The sequence below is a fragment of the Aquarana catesbeiana genome, linkage group LG03 (genome assembly GCF_042186555.1).
Source record: "Aquarana catesbeiana isolate 2022-GZ linkage group LG03, ASM4218655v1, whole genome shotgun sequence".
Lineage (NCBI taxonomy): Eukaryota > Metazoa > Chordata > Amphibia > Anura > Ranidae > Aquarana > Aquarana catesbeiana.
This window is the reverse complement of record NC_133326.1, coordinates 181,550,795-181,571,150: the sequence shown is the minus strand read 5'-3', so window position 1 is coordinate 181,571,150 and position 20,356 is coordinate 181,550,795. Positions and strand designations below refer to the sequence as shown.

The 20,356-nt window shown below is 42.9% G+C and overlaps 1 protein-coding gene across 1 annotated transcript in view; it reads left to right on the top strand.

The window, feature by feature from the left end:
* Positions 1 to 20,356, top strand: part of LOC141131836 (guanine nucleotide-binding protein G(i) subunit alpha-1) — a 123,422-nt gene that overhangs the window by 77,244 nt on the left and 25,822 nt on the right. Inside the window, exon 5 of the mRNA XM_073619576.1 lies at positions 13,341 to 13,469. Coding sequence (XP_073475677.1) covers positions 13,341 to 13,469 — 129 coding nt within the window. The remainder of the gene's footprint in view (positions 1 to 13,340; positions 13,470 to 20,356) is intronic.

The window sequence follows — 20,356 nt, the reverse complement described above, 5'->3', positions numbered from 1 at the left end:
ACACAGGAGGTCTAGGGCTAGAATTATTGCTCTCGCTCTACCGGTCGCGGCGATACCTCACATGTGTGGTTTGACCACCGTTTTCATATGCGGGCGCTACTCGCGTATGCGTTCGCTTCTGCGCGTGAGCTCGTCAGGACAGGGGTTGTTTTTTTTTTTTTTTTTTTTTTTTTTTTTTTAAATGTATTTTTTTTTTATTTATTTTACATTATTTTATTTTTACACTGTTTAAAAAAAAAAAAAATGTGTCACTTTTATTCCTATTGCAAGGAATGTAAACATCCCTTGTAATAGAAAAAAGCATGACAGGACCTCTTAAATATGAGATCTGGAGTCAAAAAGACCTCAGATCTCATATTTACACTAAAATGCAATTTAAAAAAAAAAAAAAAAAAAAAGTCATTTAAAAAAATGACATAAAAATATGCCTTTAAGAGGCGTGGGCGGAAGTGAGGTTTTGACATTCCTTCCTCCCAGCAGTGTCATGGAGACGAGTGGGCGCCATCTTAGCCTCACTCGTCTCCAGGCAGAGGAAAAAGACTGACGCGATCGTCTCCGCTGCCACCGAGGGCTCCGGTAAGCGGCGGAGGGCCCCAGATCGCAGCGGGGGGGGGGCCCTCTCCTGCCACTGATAAAAGTGATCTCACGGCGAATCCGCCGCAGGGACCACTTTTATCAGAAAGAGGACCGCCGCACGAAAACGGGGATACCTGGGTTATGGCAGCTAGCTGCTGCCATAACAACGATATACACCTTCAAAGTTTGGACTTACATCGACGTGCAGTGGTCCGGAAGTGGTTAAAAAAAAAAAAAAAAAAAAGCATGTCTATCCACTGCACAGAGCAGCCCAGATAATACTCTTCTCCTCCAGTCAAGTGTCCCCACAGCAAGCAGCTTGCTATGAGGGTACCTGAGCTGCAGCTCCGTGTTCTGCCCCGCCCCCTTTCTCTCCTGATTGGCTAACTGACTTTGACAGCAGCGGGAGCCAATGATGCCTCTGCCAGGTCTCAGCCAAGCAGGAGGCAGAGTTCTGGATGGCCGAGGGACTCGTGGACATGGCTGGATAGAGATGGGGCTCAGGTATAAGGGGGGCTGAGGGAGCCGCTGCACACAAAAGGCTCTTTATCTTCATGCGTAGAATGCATTAAAATAAAAAACCTTCTGACTTTACAACCACTTTAATGAAGGTACAACATTTAGCAACTCTCATGGTTGATTAAATCAGGCACATCTAAGTATGCAGGCATCCGGGGTAAAGCTGTCCACATAGTCCATGCTCCGCACCGCCGTCAACATCATCCCTTCCACTCTGCGCTCCACAAGCGTTTCAAGGCTCGCTTCCAGATTGCGCTACTACAGGGTAGTCTTCCCGGTCATGATTGCAGACTGACAGCAGTGAGAGCCGGCGGTGCGGAGGACGGTCTATGTGGACAGCTTTACCCCGGATGCCTGCACACTTAGATGTGCCTCTTTTAATCATCAACCATGTGAGTTGCTAAATGTTGTACCTTATTTAATCAAATGTAACCATATTACTACACTTAGAAGCGCCTCTCTTCTCTTTTATACTCTGTAGCTCCTGCTGGATTTAGCTTCTAATCCCCTTATGAAGGCTGCAATTTGTGGATGGACATTTTATGGTTACACAACATATCACATTGCTATTAGGGTTGTCCCGATACTAGTATCGGTATCGGCGCCGATACCGAGCATTTGCCCAAGTACTTGTACTCGGGCAAATGCTCCCGGTGCTTCCACCGATACCTAGAAGACAGCTGTGATCGGCGCGTGGGGGAGTTACAAGATTCTCCCCCAGCTGCTTTAGTGACGTACAACGGTGATTGGTCACCGCTGACTGTCACTGCATCCTCCTCCATGCCCCCTCCTTTCTTCTGTCCCCCTCCGCTGTCCCCCTCCGCTGTCCACCTTCCTTCCGCTGTTCCCCTCTCCTTCTCCGTTCCCCTCTCCTCCTCTGTCCCCCTCCGTTCCCCTCTCCTCCTCTGTCCCCCTCCGTTCCCCTCTCCTCCTCTGTCCCCCTCCGTTCCCCTCTCCTTCTCTGTCCCCCTCCGCTGTCCCCTCCGTTCTGCTGTGCTTCTCCGCTGTCCCCTCCGTTCTGCTGTGCTTCTCCGCTGTCCCCTCCGTTCTGCTGTGCTTCTCCGCTGTCCCCTCCGTTCTGCTGTGCTTCTCCGCTGTCCCCTCCGTTCTGCTGTGCTTCTCCGCTGTCCCCTCCGTTCTGCTGTGCTTCTCCGCTGTCCCCTCCGTTCTGCTGTGCTTCTCCGCTGTCCCCTCCGTTCTGCTGTGCTTCTCCGCTGTCCCCTCCGTTCTGCTGTGCTCCTCTCCTTCTCTGTCCCCCTCCGCTGTCCCCTCTCCTTCTCTGTCCCCCTCCGCTGTCCCCTCTCCTTCTCTGTCCCCCTCCGCTGTCCCCTCTCCTTCTCTGTCCCCCTCCGCTGTCCCCTCTCCTTCGCTGTCCCCTCTCCTTCGCTGTCCCCTCTCCTTCGCTGTCCCCTCTCCTTCGCTGTCCCCTCTCCTTCGCTGTCCCCTCTCCTTCGCTGTCCCCTCTCCTTCGCTGTCCCCCTCCGCTGTCCCCTCTCCTTCTCTGTCCCCCTCCGCTGTCCCCTCCTTTCTGCTGTCCCCTCCTTTCTGCTGTCCCCTCCTTTCTGCTGTCCCCTCCTTTCTGCTGTCCCCTCCTTTCTGCTGTCCCCCTCTCCTTCTCTGTCCCCCTCCGCTCTCCCCCTCTCCTTCTCTGTCCCCCTCCGCTCTCCCCCTCTCCTTCTCTGTCCCCCTCCGCTCTCCCCCTCTCCTTCTCTGTCCCCCTCCGCTCTCCCCCTCTCCTTCTCTGTCCCCCTCCGCTCTCCCCCTCTCCTTCTCTGTTGTGCTGTCCTCCTCCTCCTCCTTCCTTTGTGAATGGATAGTCAGCTGACTCTGTCCATTCACATAACTGAAACATTGTAATCTCCTGTGATTACGATGTGTCAGTTTATGAATGGAGAGGAGCCGCTGTCTTCTCTCCATTCATTCTCGGTGCAGCTGAAGTTGCAGAGAAAGGGACTAGGAAATCTCTATCCTCTGTCTCTTTCTCTGTCTCAAGGGGGAGATATCAGAGGTCTGTTAAGACCCCTGATATCTCACCAAAGCCCCCCAACAGGGCTGATTAAAAAAAAACAAAACAAAAAAAAAAAAAAAAAACGTATCGCAATAAAGAATAAAAAAAATTATTGTAAAAAATAAAAATTGTAAATAAAAAAAAAAAAAAAAACACACACATACACCGTTCACCCCCCCCCCCCCCCCCCAAAAAAAAAAAAAGAAAGCACTGTTAAAAAAAAAAAAAAAAAAAAAAAAAAACACTGTCACGTGACATTAAAAAAAAGTATCGGTAATCGGTATCGGCGTGTACTTGAAAAAAAGTATCGGTACTTGTACTCGGTCCTAAAAAAGTGGTATCGGGACAACCCTAATTGCTATAATCTTTTTATATGGACTATAAACTGAAGGATTTATGAATAAATAGTTGTGGAACAATTCATCTAAGTTTCCATTATTTCTTATGGGGAAATCTGCTTTAAAATATGAGTACTTTGGATTACAAGCACATTTCCAGAACAAATTATGCTCGCAATCCAAGGTTTTACTGTATAGACAAATTTGTTACCCTTTTGTTATACACAATAAGAAAAAATCTTTTTCTCTGAAATAACTTAGAAACTACCGTAATCAAAGAAACTGGCTTCCATTCATTCCATATATAATGAAAATCAGACTTTGCTAATATATGTATTACCTTTTTTAACAAATATTTATAGACAAAAATTTTTTTTACATTTCACATTCTTGAGCAGTTTGTAAAAAAGGAATGGATGATCTCAGCAGGTCTATGTTCCCAGGCATGGAACACACAGTACAGTATAAAAGGCACATCAGTAAAACATAATAAAACCTAGATAAAAAAGCATGTATAGTAATGAGTAACTTTTACAACATCGACATAACCTGATCTGAGAGGATTTCAGTGGAGAATGATAGCAGTCTGCTCAGTGCATGTTTTGAGGATTCTTATTGGCCATTCTCTATGCTTTGGTTCATGCACTGGGTTCTGTGTAGAAGTACTGTAGGAGAAAAGGTTGTGCCAGGTCTGTGCATGTCAAAGTGAAAACCAATTTTTTTTCCATGCACATAAATTTAAAGTGAATGTATAATGGGGGACATTTATCAAGCAGATTAGCTGCTCGATTAGTCACAAATCAGGCTGCATCTCCGTCAGCAAAGACCTCTGCATCTTAGTTCTTGGGCAGCCAAGTGTAACAGTTTTCAAAGTTAAAAGACAGACTTATTACTGAAGATAAGACAGATTTCCATATAATTTAGAAGTGGTCAGGGTCAGATTTCATTCAGTCTAGCAACTTTAGAGAAGCAGTTAGGCTTCTGATGAGCACTGATATGCTGCACTGACAGGCAACACTGATGAGCACTGACGGGCTGCACTGATGACCACTCAGCGGCAGGAAGGAAAGGGCAACCAATCAAGCCCAGATGTCAACCTGGGAAAATGATGTCAGAGGTGGGCGGGTAGTGAGAGCAAGCCACACTCGTCACAGCGCCGTTCACCAGAGGGCACTGGTTCACAGCTAAGAGCGTGTGTCCTGCTCTAGCAGGCTGCAAAGTCATGGCCTCAATTATCGGCCATCCTGACGCTAGTCCGCACACATGTGGGTGGGCCACATGGAAGGATCCAGGCGCCAGGATGCAATTTCCAGTCGCCATTGCTGCCTGGCGCCTGGGTTTTGTCGAGCCCTGGGTTAAAGTTTATCTTAATCCAAAATTAGTTTTTTGTTTTTTGTCTTTTGATCTTTTTGTGATTCCATTAAAAGGATTTCTAATTCCTTCTTAGCAAGGGTAAATATCTTGTGTGGACAACAAAAAAACAAAACGTTGCCTTAGCGCCAGTTCACACAACATGCAGTCCAGTGCGGTTTTTTTTTTTTTTTTTTTTTTTATAATTTATTTTTCTGCATCAAAAAATGCATGGAAAGTAGATTATATGGTTTTCAATGGCATAGTTCACACTAGTGCATTCCGGTTCCAGAAAAAAAAAAGTAGAACATGCTGCATTTTTCCTGCACTGGACTGTAACACTGTAAAACGCATCAAAAACACACTGGAACACACCTAAATGGAACAAAAACGCACTGGATCACATATTACCTTATTTAAGGATAAGAAGGGGGGGGTGCACTGGAACGCATTAAAAATGCGCAGGCAGAAAAGCATCTGTAGTGCATTCAGAATGCGTTTCTATGGTGTGAACTGGCCCTCAAAGTGGAAGTAAAGTCCACTTTTGAATTTGTACCTACAGGTAAGCCTATAATAAACCTTACCTGTAGGTACAGTGAATATCTCCTAAACTTGCACCGTTTATGACATATTCACATGGGACGTCACTGGGGCATGCCCTCTGAAGGGCGGCGTACCTTCAGAGCTCCGTGCCGGGGCTCTCGCGTGGGAGTGATGTCATTGCAGCCCCGGCCATGTATACAGCTGGAGCTGTTAACCCAGAAGGAAAATCATGTGAAGATGGAAGCGCCGTGACAGTGCTGTGCTGGAGGGCTGCATGAGCTGTGTATACTAGCACATTATGGCAAAACGCTGCAGGGGGGTCCCAATTTTTTATCTTTTTCTGGGTGATTGACTACCGCTTTACCGTTGCCCACTCTATCCAAAACTAAACGGGTATAGAAAAAACACTTCACAAGTAGATTTACAAAGCACAATCCCTGACCTTGGACAACGGCTTCCAGTTTGTGTTCACTGAATGTTTTGCATACCGGTTTGTCCAGCATTGTCTTTTGCCAATATAAAAATTTGCATAAACAAAAATTAGGATGCTCTCTTCAGTTTCCTGATTGCTGAGAAACTCTGCATATAGAACCGAATGACCAAGTGTACATTTGATAAGTGTCTCATGACTGCCAATATGTGAGATTTCATCAGAGAGAACATATAATTATATGTGATTAATTCACTCTTCAGACTGGTACTTGTGCATGTAAGCTGTATTTTGAAAACAGTCATTTAGACTGGGTTCACACCATTGTGAATTGGGTGCGGGTTCCTCCGCATCCAGTTCGCAATAGCCGGAGATTTTGACCGGCTCTCTGTGGAGCTGGTTCACATATCTGCGCAGCGGGTCTGGTGTGTTTTTGCACAAAAACGCTGTGCATCTTTTGGTCTATTTCAGGTCCGAATTCAGCCAAAAACTTGGGCTGAAATCGGACCTGAAACGTTGAACCAGGATGCACCGGACCCCTGCTGTGAGCCGCATGCGGTTCATATGTGAACCCAGCCTTAATCTACACATTAAAGCTGGCCATACACTTGTAGATTTTCAAACGAACATTTATACGAAATATACTAACATCGTTACAAAAATTCTCAGTACATTGATGACTTGACAAATTCAGTTTTGAAAGTACTTTAAAATACCATTTACTTCGAACATTCAATTTTGAAAATGCATAGGCCAGGGCTTGACAAATTTGCTTTGAATCTAGGAGCCAGCTAAAAAAAAGTTAGGAGCCATTTTTTTTTTTTAAAGCGGAAGTAAACTTGGCCGACAGAATCAACATTCATCTTTGAATCAATATTTTCAAATATTACAAAGTACACCGCCATGCCAATTCTGTTAATGTCAGGTTTTATATAAATTCTCTCCTTCCTTTATCTGTCTCCTGGCAGCAGCCTGCGCCATATCAGCTCCTGGTATCCTGTTCCAGAGCAGAGTATATTTCCACCCTTTCTTCTGTAATCCCACGCATGTGCGGTACTTCTTATCTTGCTGCCCAGACCCGATATTTACACGGCCTGCAAGTGCCGGAGTTCTCACGGGATTAAAATGGATGGCAGCCGAGTACTAATGATGTGGGCAACGGCACCTTTGTGAAGGGTTTGACTGCCCACTGAGTGTGCCGTGAATCGGAGCAGAAAGGCGCATGCGCAAATGACGTCTCTACAGGGGACAGAGGTCAATTTCTCACAAACTGCAGCTGTGGGGAATATAAAACAGAGCTATATGTAAGTTAATGCAGTATGCTTTGAATGTAGAAAAGTACTATAGGAGAGTTTACGATCACTAACCAACACTTTTTTTTTTTGCTAGACGGCACTGTGCTACTTGTAACTGACAATTGCGCAGTCATGCAACACTGTACACAAATTAAATTTTATATCTTTTTTTTTTTTTCCACACAAATAGATGTCTTTTCGTGGTATTTGATCACCATTAGGTTTTTTTTTTTTTGCACTAAAAACTAAAAAAGTAATTTGTAGAGAAAACAGCACATCCCCACTGTCGGAGAGATCTCAGTCATTGGTTTTGACGATTTTGATTGATCAGCATGCAAGGGAGCCAGTGAGACCGCAGCCAGGTGGATGTGTCCACGCGCGCCTCCTGTCCAGAATCACGAATTGCTCACATCTGGTGCCAAAAGTGAATGGGCTGACAAAAGCTCAGGCGTCAGGACACAGTTTATAGTCGCCATGGCAACCTGGCGCCTGGGATTTGACAGGCCCTAGCATAAATTTACAATTTTACTACAAAAACCACAATGTATGACCAGCTTTAGGGCGCTGCACGTACTCTATTTTCTGCATTGTTAAGATGTCCGTGCTGTTGTTAAGCCCTTGGTGATATAAATTTTGTTTTTCAGTGATTGAGCAGAAATCCAACAAGATTTTGCCTGTCGCTTGACATGTGCTTCTTTTGTTTATAGGTTGACATGGTAGTGGAACGTGTACACTGAATAGGGCTGCTATAATCTGTCTATATGCATTGCATTATGTGTTATCAGTGGATTGGGGGGGGCGCAACTTCACTATGGAAAGGGGAAAAACGTGGACACCAATCAGTGTAAAAAAAAAAAATAAATAAAAAAAAAAAAAAAAATAAACTCAATGCGGTTAGTTTTTTGGGGAATATCTTAGTTGTACTAAACCATTTACTCAGTAATCAGTTCTACTTTAAAACCTATACTGGACAGCTGTATATCTGGCTGCAATTGCTGACCACCTCCTGAAACGGATAGTTTCCTGGCTGCCATACTTTGATTCCCTTTTTGATCTCCCTGAAATTTAAAATCAGAATGAAGACAGAACTCATAATCTACATACTTGTTCCTAATCGGCATTCAACCCAAAAACAAAAATGATATTGCTGCTTACCAATACTTAGACGTGATGGCTGCATTCCTTTTATTTTTTTCTCTTTTTATTTTCACCTGTTGATCATGCTAGTAAGGCCCCTTAAACACGAGTCCGCCAGCTCAGCAGGAGATCTCTCCATTGACCTCCGCTGAGCCAGCGGATGACGGGTCCGTCTCTGCTCACTGAGTGGGGAGGGGTCTATCAGAGCGCCGCTGGTTCTATGGAGGGATCGGACAAAAACGGACAGCATGTCCGTTTTCATCAGATCTCATCCGATCCGCCAGGACGGATGCGACTGTATCGCCATACGTCTGATTTTAGCAGATCGGATGTCAGTGGACATCGTTACTGCTAACATCCGTCGCTCCATAGACCTGAACGGTCCGTCCGTGTGAAAGGGGCCTAAGTCTGTTATTTTTCACCTTCCTTTAACAGAACAAACTGTCCAGCAAAATGTTAGTATTTTGGCTCTTCCAGGGACCTGTTGCTTCAAAATTTATGACACATAAACTAGATAAAAACATGTCAATGTAATGCAATGCAGTGTGCATGATACTGCATGTTAAATGCACTGCAGCATGCATTTTTAATGCGTTGCAGTGAATTTTTATGTGCAGCACAGAGGGAAAGAACCCCTATTCATCTAAAAAATGTTATCCCAAAAAAAAAAAATTTTACTGTAACTGCTTAAAGCAGAGATCCGCCTACCCCTCGTAAAATAAGTCAGCTACAAATACTGCAGCTGCTGACTTTCCTGTCCAGGGAGTCCAGGGACACCCCAGCCGATCTTCGGAAGCCAACCGAACGGGCATATTTGTGTAGCAGGTCTTTGGGACCTGGCAGAGAGCCTTGGCACATCTGCGCATGAGTAAGGAGATTTCCACGCATGCACACCCTAGTTTCTGGCAGGGGACTTATTGGGTGCTTGCAGCTTCTTTGCGCAGGAACACCCTGTGCATGCGCAGATGTGCCAGAGGCTTCTGCCAGATCTAAAGATCTGCAGTGCATCTAACAGGAGCATCTTCTCCAAATTAGTGCCCTACAGTGAATTATGGACACCCTAGGAGGAAACAAGGGCCCAACCCCACTCTGGCCTAGGCCAGGAAGCAGGAAGTTCTGCCCTGCAGCACAAAAAAATTTTAATAAATAGTTCATATACAAAATAAAAACACTTGTTTTTTAAGGGGGAGAAATGAGGAAAGCAAAATAGGTGTTTAGAAGTAAAGTTCCACTTTTTCTTTTCCAATTTTTATTGCAAAGTTTACATGGTATACAAAAGCATTGTCAAATGTCAAAGAACCAAAACATCCTCATATACCTTTTAATAGGTCATTATGTAGTGACCAAGGAACAGCAAAATCAAGAAAAACTTGGCCTAACGTTCAGGCTCTGCCTAATAAAGCAACCACATATTTAAGGCTTTGAGCCTAGAAGTATCAGCAACCAGTTACTAAAATGAGATGAAATAAATATAAATTAAATAATTGTGAAGTAACATTTCAATAAACTGTAGGGCACTCATAGCCAAGTACATAGAGAGTAAATAACTCTAAAGTCTCACAGCACGCGGCTTTACTCATGAGGAAATATGAGGGTTAGGAAAGGGTTCATAGTCCCCCATCGGAAACCTTACAAAGATTCATTAGATCATAACAGAGGCCATAAAAAGGAAAGTAGGTAGAAAAAATTAAAGAAACGCAGGGTTAGTCACCTCAGGCCGGGCCTCAATCCTCAAGGTGGTCTAGCAGCTAGGGGGCTTGGAGGTATGCAATCCATGGGTTCCATACATTTTCAAACTTAGCTTGTTTATGCTAACGGATACTGGTCAGTTTTCCATTTACCATAATCCAGGATATTCTATGTTTCACCATCATGACATTGATCACGGGCAATTTCCATGCTCGCGCTATGGTTATTTTGGCTGATAGAAAGATCAAAAAATATGAGAGTTCGAAGATGTCTGGGGATCTCCTCCGACAGGTCAGCCAGCAGCGCAGTTTTGGAGTCTCTGGGTGTATTCTACAATTTTTTTTTTCTGGGTATATTCATGTCCCGTCACTGAATAGATGAGACTGAACACTGATCCGGAAACATCGGACTTTCAGACAGGACCACCAGATATGAAACCTAAGGGGCAAGATGCCCGGGTATAGTTTCGACAATCTTGTTGGGACAAGGTACCAACGCGATAACACTTTGTAATTTGCTTCCACAAGGGAAGTATTGAGTATGCTTATATGCAGCATGATTGTCCACTTTATCCACAGCTCCTCTTCAGTTGTTTCTCCCAGGTCCGATTCCTATGCTGTTTGGTAGGTAAAGTTCCACTTTTAAGCCCAGTAGATCAGTATGACTAGCATTTTTAGAAAATCTAAAGTAACTTTGCTTTGCACTCACAAAAATTCTAATTTATTGAAAGACCATGTAAAAACACATATACAGGCTAGGAAGGTGTAGGGTGTGGATAGAGGAGTCTACATGTTTCATGTTAGTTCAGTGCTTACTCATGACTTGAGGCACGTGTAAGTGCTAAACTAGCCCAAAGCGCATTGACTCCTCTATGCCCCCCCTGTACCACCTTTTTGCCTGCACATGTGTTTTTACATGGTTTTTCAATAAATTGGAATTTTTGTGATGTACAGCCAGCCAAAGATACTTTTATATACCCTAGATTTCAGCTGAAGAGATGGGCTTAGCACCCGATGGAAAGTGGATGGCGTGGGAGATCATGTAGCGGACCAACCTTGAGTAGTGTTCACTTATTTTAGCATTTTTAGAAGGAGAGGTCGGCAATGGCACCCTGCATATATCACACAGTACATACGTAGGTAAGGTAAAAACAATAGTGGCTTAATATGAACCTAGTACTTTATAATAAATGATAGCAATCCGATTTTCTTTACGTTGAAATATACTTTTATTTTTTCGGGTGATTGGTCCTTTGGTACAGCTGTGTATTTTTGGCTGGATAATGACTAATGTGTCCTGTCAGTATATTTATAGATCCGATGAGCTGGCATCATCTGTGTTTTTATTAGAGAAACCACTTAGCTCTGAACTTGACATACCAGCTCTGTGTAATCTTCTAGGAGTCCACCGAAATGATGGAGGAAAAAACAAAGCTGAGGAGAGAAGGAGGCAGTTTTAAATAGCTGCTGAGCTCTGTCCACCCACTGTTTTTATTTCTGTAACGTAATTATTCCTATGACTGAAGCATGATGCGCTATTTACTGCTTCTAAAAATACGCAGAGAAGTATTTAAACAATGTATAAGGACCATCTTTGAAAGGAAGCGAGAGAAACCCTTGTTATGTCTTCATGTTCTGGGAATTAATCTTGACATTTATTAAAATATTTATTGCTCAGGGTTAGGTTTGTCTCTCTTCAGCTATACAAGAATAGAAGGTTTACAGGAATCCCATTTAATTTAATCTTTACAAACCCGTAATGTTCAGTCAAGAGAACCTACGCAAGTCTCCTTTTTTTTGGCTATTTTTTTTATTTTTCCTTTTTATTATTTTAGTCATTTCAAGGAGGGTTAAGGAAAACTGACTTGGTGTTGGGGAAATATTAAACCTAAATGTGTATTAATTTGTTTAGCTTCATTTAGGAGATGCATACTCTATTAGCCGTTGTTTTGTTCTACTGTTTGTCATGAATAAGTACCAATGCTATTTATCATTCCTTATTTCTTATTTTGGGTGATTGGTAAGGCCTTGTTCAGACAGTAGCTAGCACATGTTCCGCGTGCAGTTCTTGCAGACTGCAGCTTGAAAAAGCCCATTTTGTAAACATTTTTTTATCTAAAATGTGGCCCATTGTTTACTATGTGCTGGTAAACAAGTGTGGCATATTGAGTAGGTAAAAAAAAAAAAAAAATCTGGGTTCTCAGTCAGTATTCTGCGCTGGTGCATGCAAATGCGCAACAAAATACACGCATATGAGCATACATATTAACCAGTTCAGGCCCGCCCCATAGCAGTTTCACTACACGTGATCCAGTTCTTCCAGCAAGGGCGCACGAATGCTCCCACTGTGATCTGCCGGAACCCGCGCATTGTTCATTACACGGAAGATCGCCGTTCTGTCAGTAGGGAAGGCATAGATCCTATGTTCCTGCAAAGCAGAGATATGGATCTATGCCTGCCCCTAGTAAACACCTCCCACACAAACACTGGCTAGGCACACAGTTAACCCTTTGATCGCCCCTGATAACCCCTTTCCAGCCAGTGTCATTAGTACAGTGACAGTGCATTTTTTTTTAGCACTGATCACTGTAACAGTGGCACTGGTCCCCAAAAACTGTCGGTCAGTGTCTAACTTGACCGCTGCAATATTGCGGTCCCGCTATAAGTCGCTGATAACTGCTATTACTAGTAAAATAAGAAAAAATAATGATTAAAAATAAAAATATCCCATCATTTTGTAGACGCTATAACTTTTGCACAAACCAATCCATATACGCTTATTGGGATTTTTTTTTTACCAAAGCAGTAGAATACATATTGGCGTACATTTATAAAAAAAAATTTTTTTTTTTTTTTTTTTATGTGTTTTATAGCAGAAAGTGTAAAATATAATATTTTTTTTAAGTTGTCGCGTTTTATTTTTTTGTGCTATAAAAATTTTTTTAAAAAAACACGCAGAGGTGATCAAATGCAACCAAAATAAAGCTCTAATTTGTGGGGAAAAAAAGGAATACGTGCAACACAAATGGCTGAAATTATGTCCAGAAATGTTGAATGCTCAAACCTCAGTACCATGTGCAAGAGGTCTTAGGCATGGCCAGGGCCATATATCTTGAAGGATCATTGCCGGATTCTTGTCCTGTCCCTGAGAAATTAGGACTGGTAGATGTCTTCATGCAAATAGACGTGTGATCACTTCTCAGACTGGACGTAAAATGAGCAGGTTGGCAACTGTTCTCTTGTCTGTGGGGTACATCGAGTTTTCTAGCTGGTTAAAGATTTGCTGATGTCATTTTTGGAAATCGTGAACCCCCTTCCTTCCCCACTGTTCTTCTGTCTGGTTTGTAAAGTAATGTGAAGTGTGAATATATAAGAATTCTGATAATGCAGCAAAACCCCTCATTCTGCTCTGTGGATCTGATATGACTCAACCTTCTCTTCATTCTTTATTTACAGTTACCTCAATGATTTGGACAGAATAGCACAGAACAGTTATATACCCACTCAGCAGGATGTTCTCAGAACTAGAGTAAAAACTACCGGTATAGTGGAAACGCATTTTACATTCAAAGACCTTCATTTCAAGTAAGTCTTTTTTATAGTTGTGTTATTTTTTTTTTTTTTTCGAGACCTACAGTTTCCTTTACATGTATTCTAAATGCAATGTAATTTTTTTTTTTTTTTTTTTTTAATAATCACCTTATTTGTTTAGTGAATTGATTATTTATTTTATATATATATATATATATATATATATATATATATATATATATATCTATACACACACACTAAATTTGTTTTTTTGTTTTTTTTCCTTGCTGTATATCCATGTATTTTGTGCCTAAAGTCCCTTGCATGTCTAGCGGCTGTGCATCCCTCCCTGTGTTTTAGGCCCCTTTCACACTGGGGCGGTTTGCAGGCGTTATTGCTAAAAATACCGCCTGCAAACCGCCCCAAAACAGCCTCCGCTGTTTGTTCAGTGTGAAAGCCCTCGGGCTTTCACACTGAAGCGGTGCGCTGGCAGGAGAAGAAAAAATCTCCTGCAAGCCGCATCTTTGGAGCGGTGTATGCACCGCTCCTGCCCATTGAAATCAATGGGACAGCGCGGCTATAGCCGCACTATACGAGCGGTTTTAACCCTTTTTCGGCCACCAGCGGGGGGGTTAAAACCGCACCGCTAGCGGCCGAATACCGCAGTAAAACAGCGCTAGAAATAGCGCTGTTTTACCGCCGATGCCCCCTACCGCCCCAGTGTGAAAGCAGCCTTAGTGTGCCCGGGAGGCACAGGTGTAACATCCAGCCAACGCTGCCTTTCAAAGCATTTTGAGCCCTATGCGTTCAAGGGTGAATGCATTCTGCCCATTTGTTCCTTTTAATGCATAGGGTCCTAAACATGAGTACTGCTCACCACAGAGTTCAGCTCTTTCCAGTCGTAGCCTCCCATAGACTTTGATAGGCTGCCGGCAGCAGAAATGGAACCACTGCAGCTCTCCTTGCCAGGCACACTAAAATGCTAGGAGGAGGACACAGCAACTAGACGCCCCCAACTTGCAAGGGGCCTAAATATGCTGTGTTTTTAGATTGGATTTACCGTATTTAACGGCATATATCGCGCACCCCAATTTAAGAGGGACGTTTCAGGAAAAAAAACTATTTTTTTTTTTTTTTTTTTGTTTTTTTTTTTTTTAAATAAACCACTTTGAAGCAAAATAATGGTCAGTGAGCATCAATGCAGCCTGATTAGTGCCCAGTTGCAGCCTCAATGCAGCCTGATTAGTGCCCAGTTGCAGCCTCAATGCAGCCTGATTAGTGCCCAGTTGCAGCCTCAATGCAGCCTGATTAGTGCCAAGTTGCAGCCTCAATGCAGCCTGATTAGTGCCCAATTGCAGCCTCAATGCAGCCTGATTAGTGCCCATCTGCAGCCTCAATGCAGCCTGATTAATGCCCATCTGCAGCCTGATTAGTGCCCATCTGCAGCCTCAATGCAGCCCGATTAGTGCCCAATTGCAGCCTCAATGCAGCCTGATCTGTGCCCATCTGCAGCCTGGTCTGCGCTCATTTCTCATCTCTTGCAGGAAATCACCGAACCGTTTCCTGTTTACTCGGCTCTCAGTCAGCAGTCACACACAGTCCTGCTTCCGCCATCGGCATTAGACCAGCTCATGCAATAGACAGAACACTGGTCCAACGCCTGTGGTGGAGGCGGGACTGTGTGTGTGACATGAGAGCCAAGTGGAGAGGAGATGATGGCTCGGTGAATTCTGGCGGCACTTGCCCCCCCTCCGAGGTACGCTGTCGGCGTATAACACATACTCGCGATTTTCCCCCTATTTTCAGTGGGAAAAAGTGCGTGTTATAAGCCAATTAAAAACGGTATTTTAAATAATGCTATGTGAACGCTTTTCTGATCAGTATATAATATCTGTAATAGGTATTGTCCTTCCCCTGTATTGCTTTTGAATTCCTCTAGCATTGCTGGATTTAAATAGGCAGTCTGCCAACTAAGTACCTTGCTATTGAATGGCCAACGTCGAACTAGGATGAATCAGTGAACTACTAGAGCACTCCAAAACCCTGGTAGTTCATTGAGAACTACAAGCCAGCAGCCGCAAAGGCTGTGGTTACTAGTAGTTTTCCCATTCAACGAATACTATGAATGATTGATGCGAGGGGGGGGAGGTCCACGTTTGCTGTCATAACGGGGAATAGGGGGGCTGCTGTGTAAGTGTTTTACCCTGAATATGGGTGTAACATGTTATAAAAGGTAAACTTCTCCTTTAACAAAAAAAAGCACTAACTGGAGAACAGCATGCTAGGAGCTGTGTACAAGAGGCATTCCATTGGGGAAGTAATTGCAAACTGATCCTGTGCTTTGAAAATACAGGCCTGTACTATGAGTGCCATACTGACGTTGCATGCATTTGTGCTTGTGTACAAGACAGTAATGATATTTAAGTGTACAAAACCCCTTTGAGGTTGGCCATTCATTATACAATTTTCTTGTACAATTTTCCTTTAGATTTACCAAAACCAATATATAATATGAGGTCAAACCTAAACACTTTTATTTTGGATGCAATCAGGCAGGCCCTTGTACTACATAAATGACGATAAATCTAAAGGAAATTTAATAAGAAATATTGTATAATGTATAGCCAGTCTAAGGGAGCCAGTCAGCGAGGGATTTTGTTAACAATAGCAGAGGTTGTTTTTTTATTGGAAGGTGAAGATGTTGTCCTGTACGGTTCAGGATTTACATTTTTGTAAACTCAAGCTGATTTATTTCAAGCATCTGTTTTAGTGCTGCTTTTATTTTAATGAAGAGGTAGTGAAAAACCACTGAATGCATTCTGGAATAGCTGTGGCTTCTCTTGGTGTTCATTTCTGTGTTCTGTACACTGTATTAACAAATGGCGTCCTAGTCATTCCATACAGACTAGGACTTTAATGGGGTTTTGTGCAAAAGCCATTTACTTTTAAAGTAAAGAAATAAATACTAAAATCCAATAAATATTTTTAGGGTCACAGTAAAATGCCTCTAAACATTTGTGCGCTTATCCTGTCCAGTATTTGGCAATACAGATCAGGTCATTCTAGAGAATGGTACGTGTGTTTTAGCCATTCAAGCCAAAGAAACTGATTTTGGTTTAATTGGTAGTCAAATCACAGATTCACTTTAAAGGAAACCTGTACTAAGATACTATGCAGTCTGCCATTGCTGATCTCAACTTCTGAAAATTCTAGTTGCCTGGCTGTCACTGTGATCCAGTGGCTTAAATATTTTGTCTCAGATTGCACGCAGAAGTGAGCGTATACATAAGTCAGACCCGTATATATAAACAGTGTTCCACACATATGAGGTATCACTGCAATCATTAGAGTGAGATCAATACTTCTAGTGTAAGACCCCCTCTGTAGCTCTTAACAAGTAACCTGTACAATTTTTTTTTTTTTTTTAAAGCACCACGTATAGAGATTTTTAAGTACAGTGGAACCTCGGATTGCGAGTAACGCGGTTAACGAGCGGTTTGCAATACGAGCACTGTATTTTTAAAAATCGTAACTCAATTTGCGATTGTTGTCTCGCAAAAACGAGCATGATTCAGGCCAATGCAGTGTGCATTACCGTTTTTGACCTGAGGTGGGGGGGGGGGGGTGCCGGAGCCGAGCAGAGCCGAACGGTGCCGCTCAGAAATGCACGGAAAGCCCCGAGGACAGCACTGCTGACCTTGGCAAATCTTTTCGGCCGTCTCCGAGGCTCTCTGGCGCGTCCCCGCCTCTGGCCGCTTGCGGTATTACATCCCATTGAAGTCAATGCGGAACAAATTATTATCGTTTCCATTGACTTCAATGGGAAAACTCACTTTGATATGCGAGCACTTTGGATTACGAGCATACTCCTGGAATGGATTATGCTTGTAATCTGAGCTTCCACTGTACCATAGTTTGTCGCCATTCAACAAGTGTGCGCAATTTTAAAGGATGACATGTTGGGTAACTATTCAGGTGTAACATCTTTCACATTATACAATAAATTGTGGTAACTATTGTGGGTTTGTTTTTGTCTTTTTAACCACTGGGCACCTAAACCCCCTTCCTAACCAGACCAATTTTCAGTTTTCAGTGGTCTCACATTTTAAATGACAATTAGTCATGCAAAACTACCTATATGAAATTTTTGTCCTTTTTTTCACACAGAGGTTTCTTTTGGTGGTAGTTAATCACCGCTGGGTTTTTTAATTTTTTGCGCTATAAAAGAAAGACCGAAAATTCTGTAAAAAAAAAAAAAAAAAAAAAAAAAAAAAAAAGTTTTTTCTTCGTGTCTGTTATAAAATTTTGTGAATTAGTAATTTTTCTTCATAAATTTTGCCCAAAATTTATACAGCTACATATCTTTGGTAAGAATAATCCAAATCAGTGTATATTATTTGGTCAGTGTGAAAGTTAGTCTACAAGCTATGGTGCCAATCTCTGAAAATTGATCACACCTGAAGTACTGACAGCCTCATTTCTTGAGACCCTAACACCCGGTTCACACACGGGCGGCACGACTTGCAGGTCGCCTCAGCGAGGCGACCTGCAAACGACTTACGCGGCGACTTGCAAAACGACTTCTGTATAGAAGTCTATGCAAGTCTCCCCCAAAGTCGTACAGGAACCTTTTTCTAAGTCGGAGCGACTTGCGTCGCTCCGATTAGAACGGTTCCATTGTACAGAACAGGAGGCGACTTGTCAGGCGACTAGGTCGCCTGACAAGTCGTCCCTGTGTGAACCGAGTCTGACAAGCCAGGAAAGTACAAATACCCCCAAATGACCCCTTTTTGGAAAGTAGATATTCCAAGGTATATGTTAAAAGGGGCATGGTGAGTATTTTGACGTTGTATTTTTTTCCCACTTTGCAAAATCAAGATTTTTTTTTTTTTTTCTTTTTTTCTTTTTTTCTTCTTTTTTTTTTTTTTTTCACAAAATTGTTTATATTAGCAGGTTATTTCTCACACGCAGCATATGCTTAGCACAAATTACACCCCAAAACACATTCTGCTACTCCTCCTGAGTACGGTGATACCACGTGTGAGACTTTTACAGTCTGGCCAGATACAGAGGTGCAACATGCAGGGAGCACCATCAGGCATTCTTGGAGCATAAATTACACATATAATTTCTTGACTACATCTTACACTTTTGAAGGCCCTGGAGCAACAGCACAACACCCCAAAAATGACCCCATTTTCGAAAGAAAACAACCCAATGTATAATCTATGAGGCATAATGAGTCTTTTGAACATGTCTTTTTTTTTTTTCTCTACAAGTTTGAAAGTAAATAAATGAAAACGTGTTTTTTTTTTTTGTTTTTTTTTTTTTTTACACAAAGTATAAAAGTCCATTTATACAATATTTCTAACACATAGCATGTATGTACCAAAAATTACACCCCAAAATAGATTCTCCTACTCCTTCTAAGTATGGTGATACCATATGTGGGAGACTTTTACACAGCCTGGCCACATAGGCCCAACATGCAGGGAGCACCATCAGGTGTACTATGGGGCATAAATGTCAAATCCAATTTGACTACCTATTACACTTTTGTGAGGCACTGTAGTGGCATGGCTGAGTATGGATGGGGTGACTGAGTATGGCTGGTGGTGGATGGGATGGTTGAAGATGGAATGATGAGTATGGATGAGTATTGCTGAGGATGGATGGATGAGTATTGCTGAGGATGGATGGATGAGTATTGCTGAGGATGGATGGATGAGTATTGCTGAGGATGGATGGATGAGTATTGCTGAGGATGGATGGATGAGTATTGCTGAGTATGGATGGATGAGTATTGCTGAGTATGGATGGATGGATGAGTATTGCTGAGTATGGATGGATGGATGAGTATTGCTGAGTATCAATGGATGGATGAGTATTGCTGAGTATGGATGGATGGATGAGTATTGCTGAGTATCAATGGATGGATGAGTATTGCTGAGGATCAATGGATGGATGAGTATTGCTGAGGATCAATGGATGGATGAGTATTGCTGAGGATGGATGGATGAGTATTGCTATGGATGGATGGATGGATGAGTATTGCTGAGGATGGATGGATGGATGGATGAGTATTGCTGAGGATGGATGGATGGCTGAGCATTGATGACGATGGATGGGGATTAGTGGGATGGCTGAGCATGGATGGCTGGATGAAGCTGGAATTGTCACATATCAGCGCTGTGGGCACTACACATCCAGCCCACAGCGCTGCTGCATCTGATCTCTCCCCTTTCTGCTCACACTGTACAGATCGGTACAGAGAGGAGAGAGGGGAACCGGATATGATGCCGGCTTGTTTACAAGTGCTCACTCCGTCATTTGACGGAGCGATCACGTGGTAAACGGCCGCTGTCACCATCCGTTTACCATGATGCGCATGGTCACGGTAAATGCGTGTGGTCACAGATATTCCCAGGTGCGCGCGGGAGCGCGATTCTGGGAGTACATCAATGTATGCCCTCCCAGAGTTATCGAGCCGCGCTGTAGCCGTCATTCGGCTGTGGCGCGGTCGGCAAGCAGTTGATTCATGAAAGTGTATTTTTTCCCCCAAAAAATGCGTTTGAAAGACCGCTGCGCAAATACAGTGTGACATAAAATATTGTAACGATCGTCATTTTATTCTCTAGGGTCTCTGCTAAAAAAAAAAAAAATAAAAAAATTTTGGAGATTCTAAGTAATTTTTTAGCAAAAAATACTACTATAAACTTGTAAACAAAAAGTTCCAGAAAAGGCCTGGTCAGAAAGTAGGTAAAGGAGAAGTGTGGCATTAAAAAATAAAAAATAAAATTGCATACGTCCTGCTCTGTGTGTGTCTATGGACATACACAGTACGGTGCGGGCACAAGCCTGCAGGATTCCCCCATACTAAGCACCTTGCTTTGGGTGCACTTGGTGGGGGGTGGGAGGGCAGGTATGAGATGGATGATTTT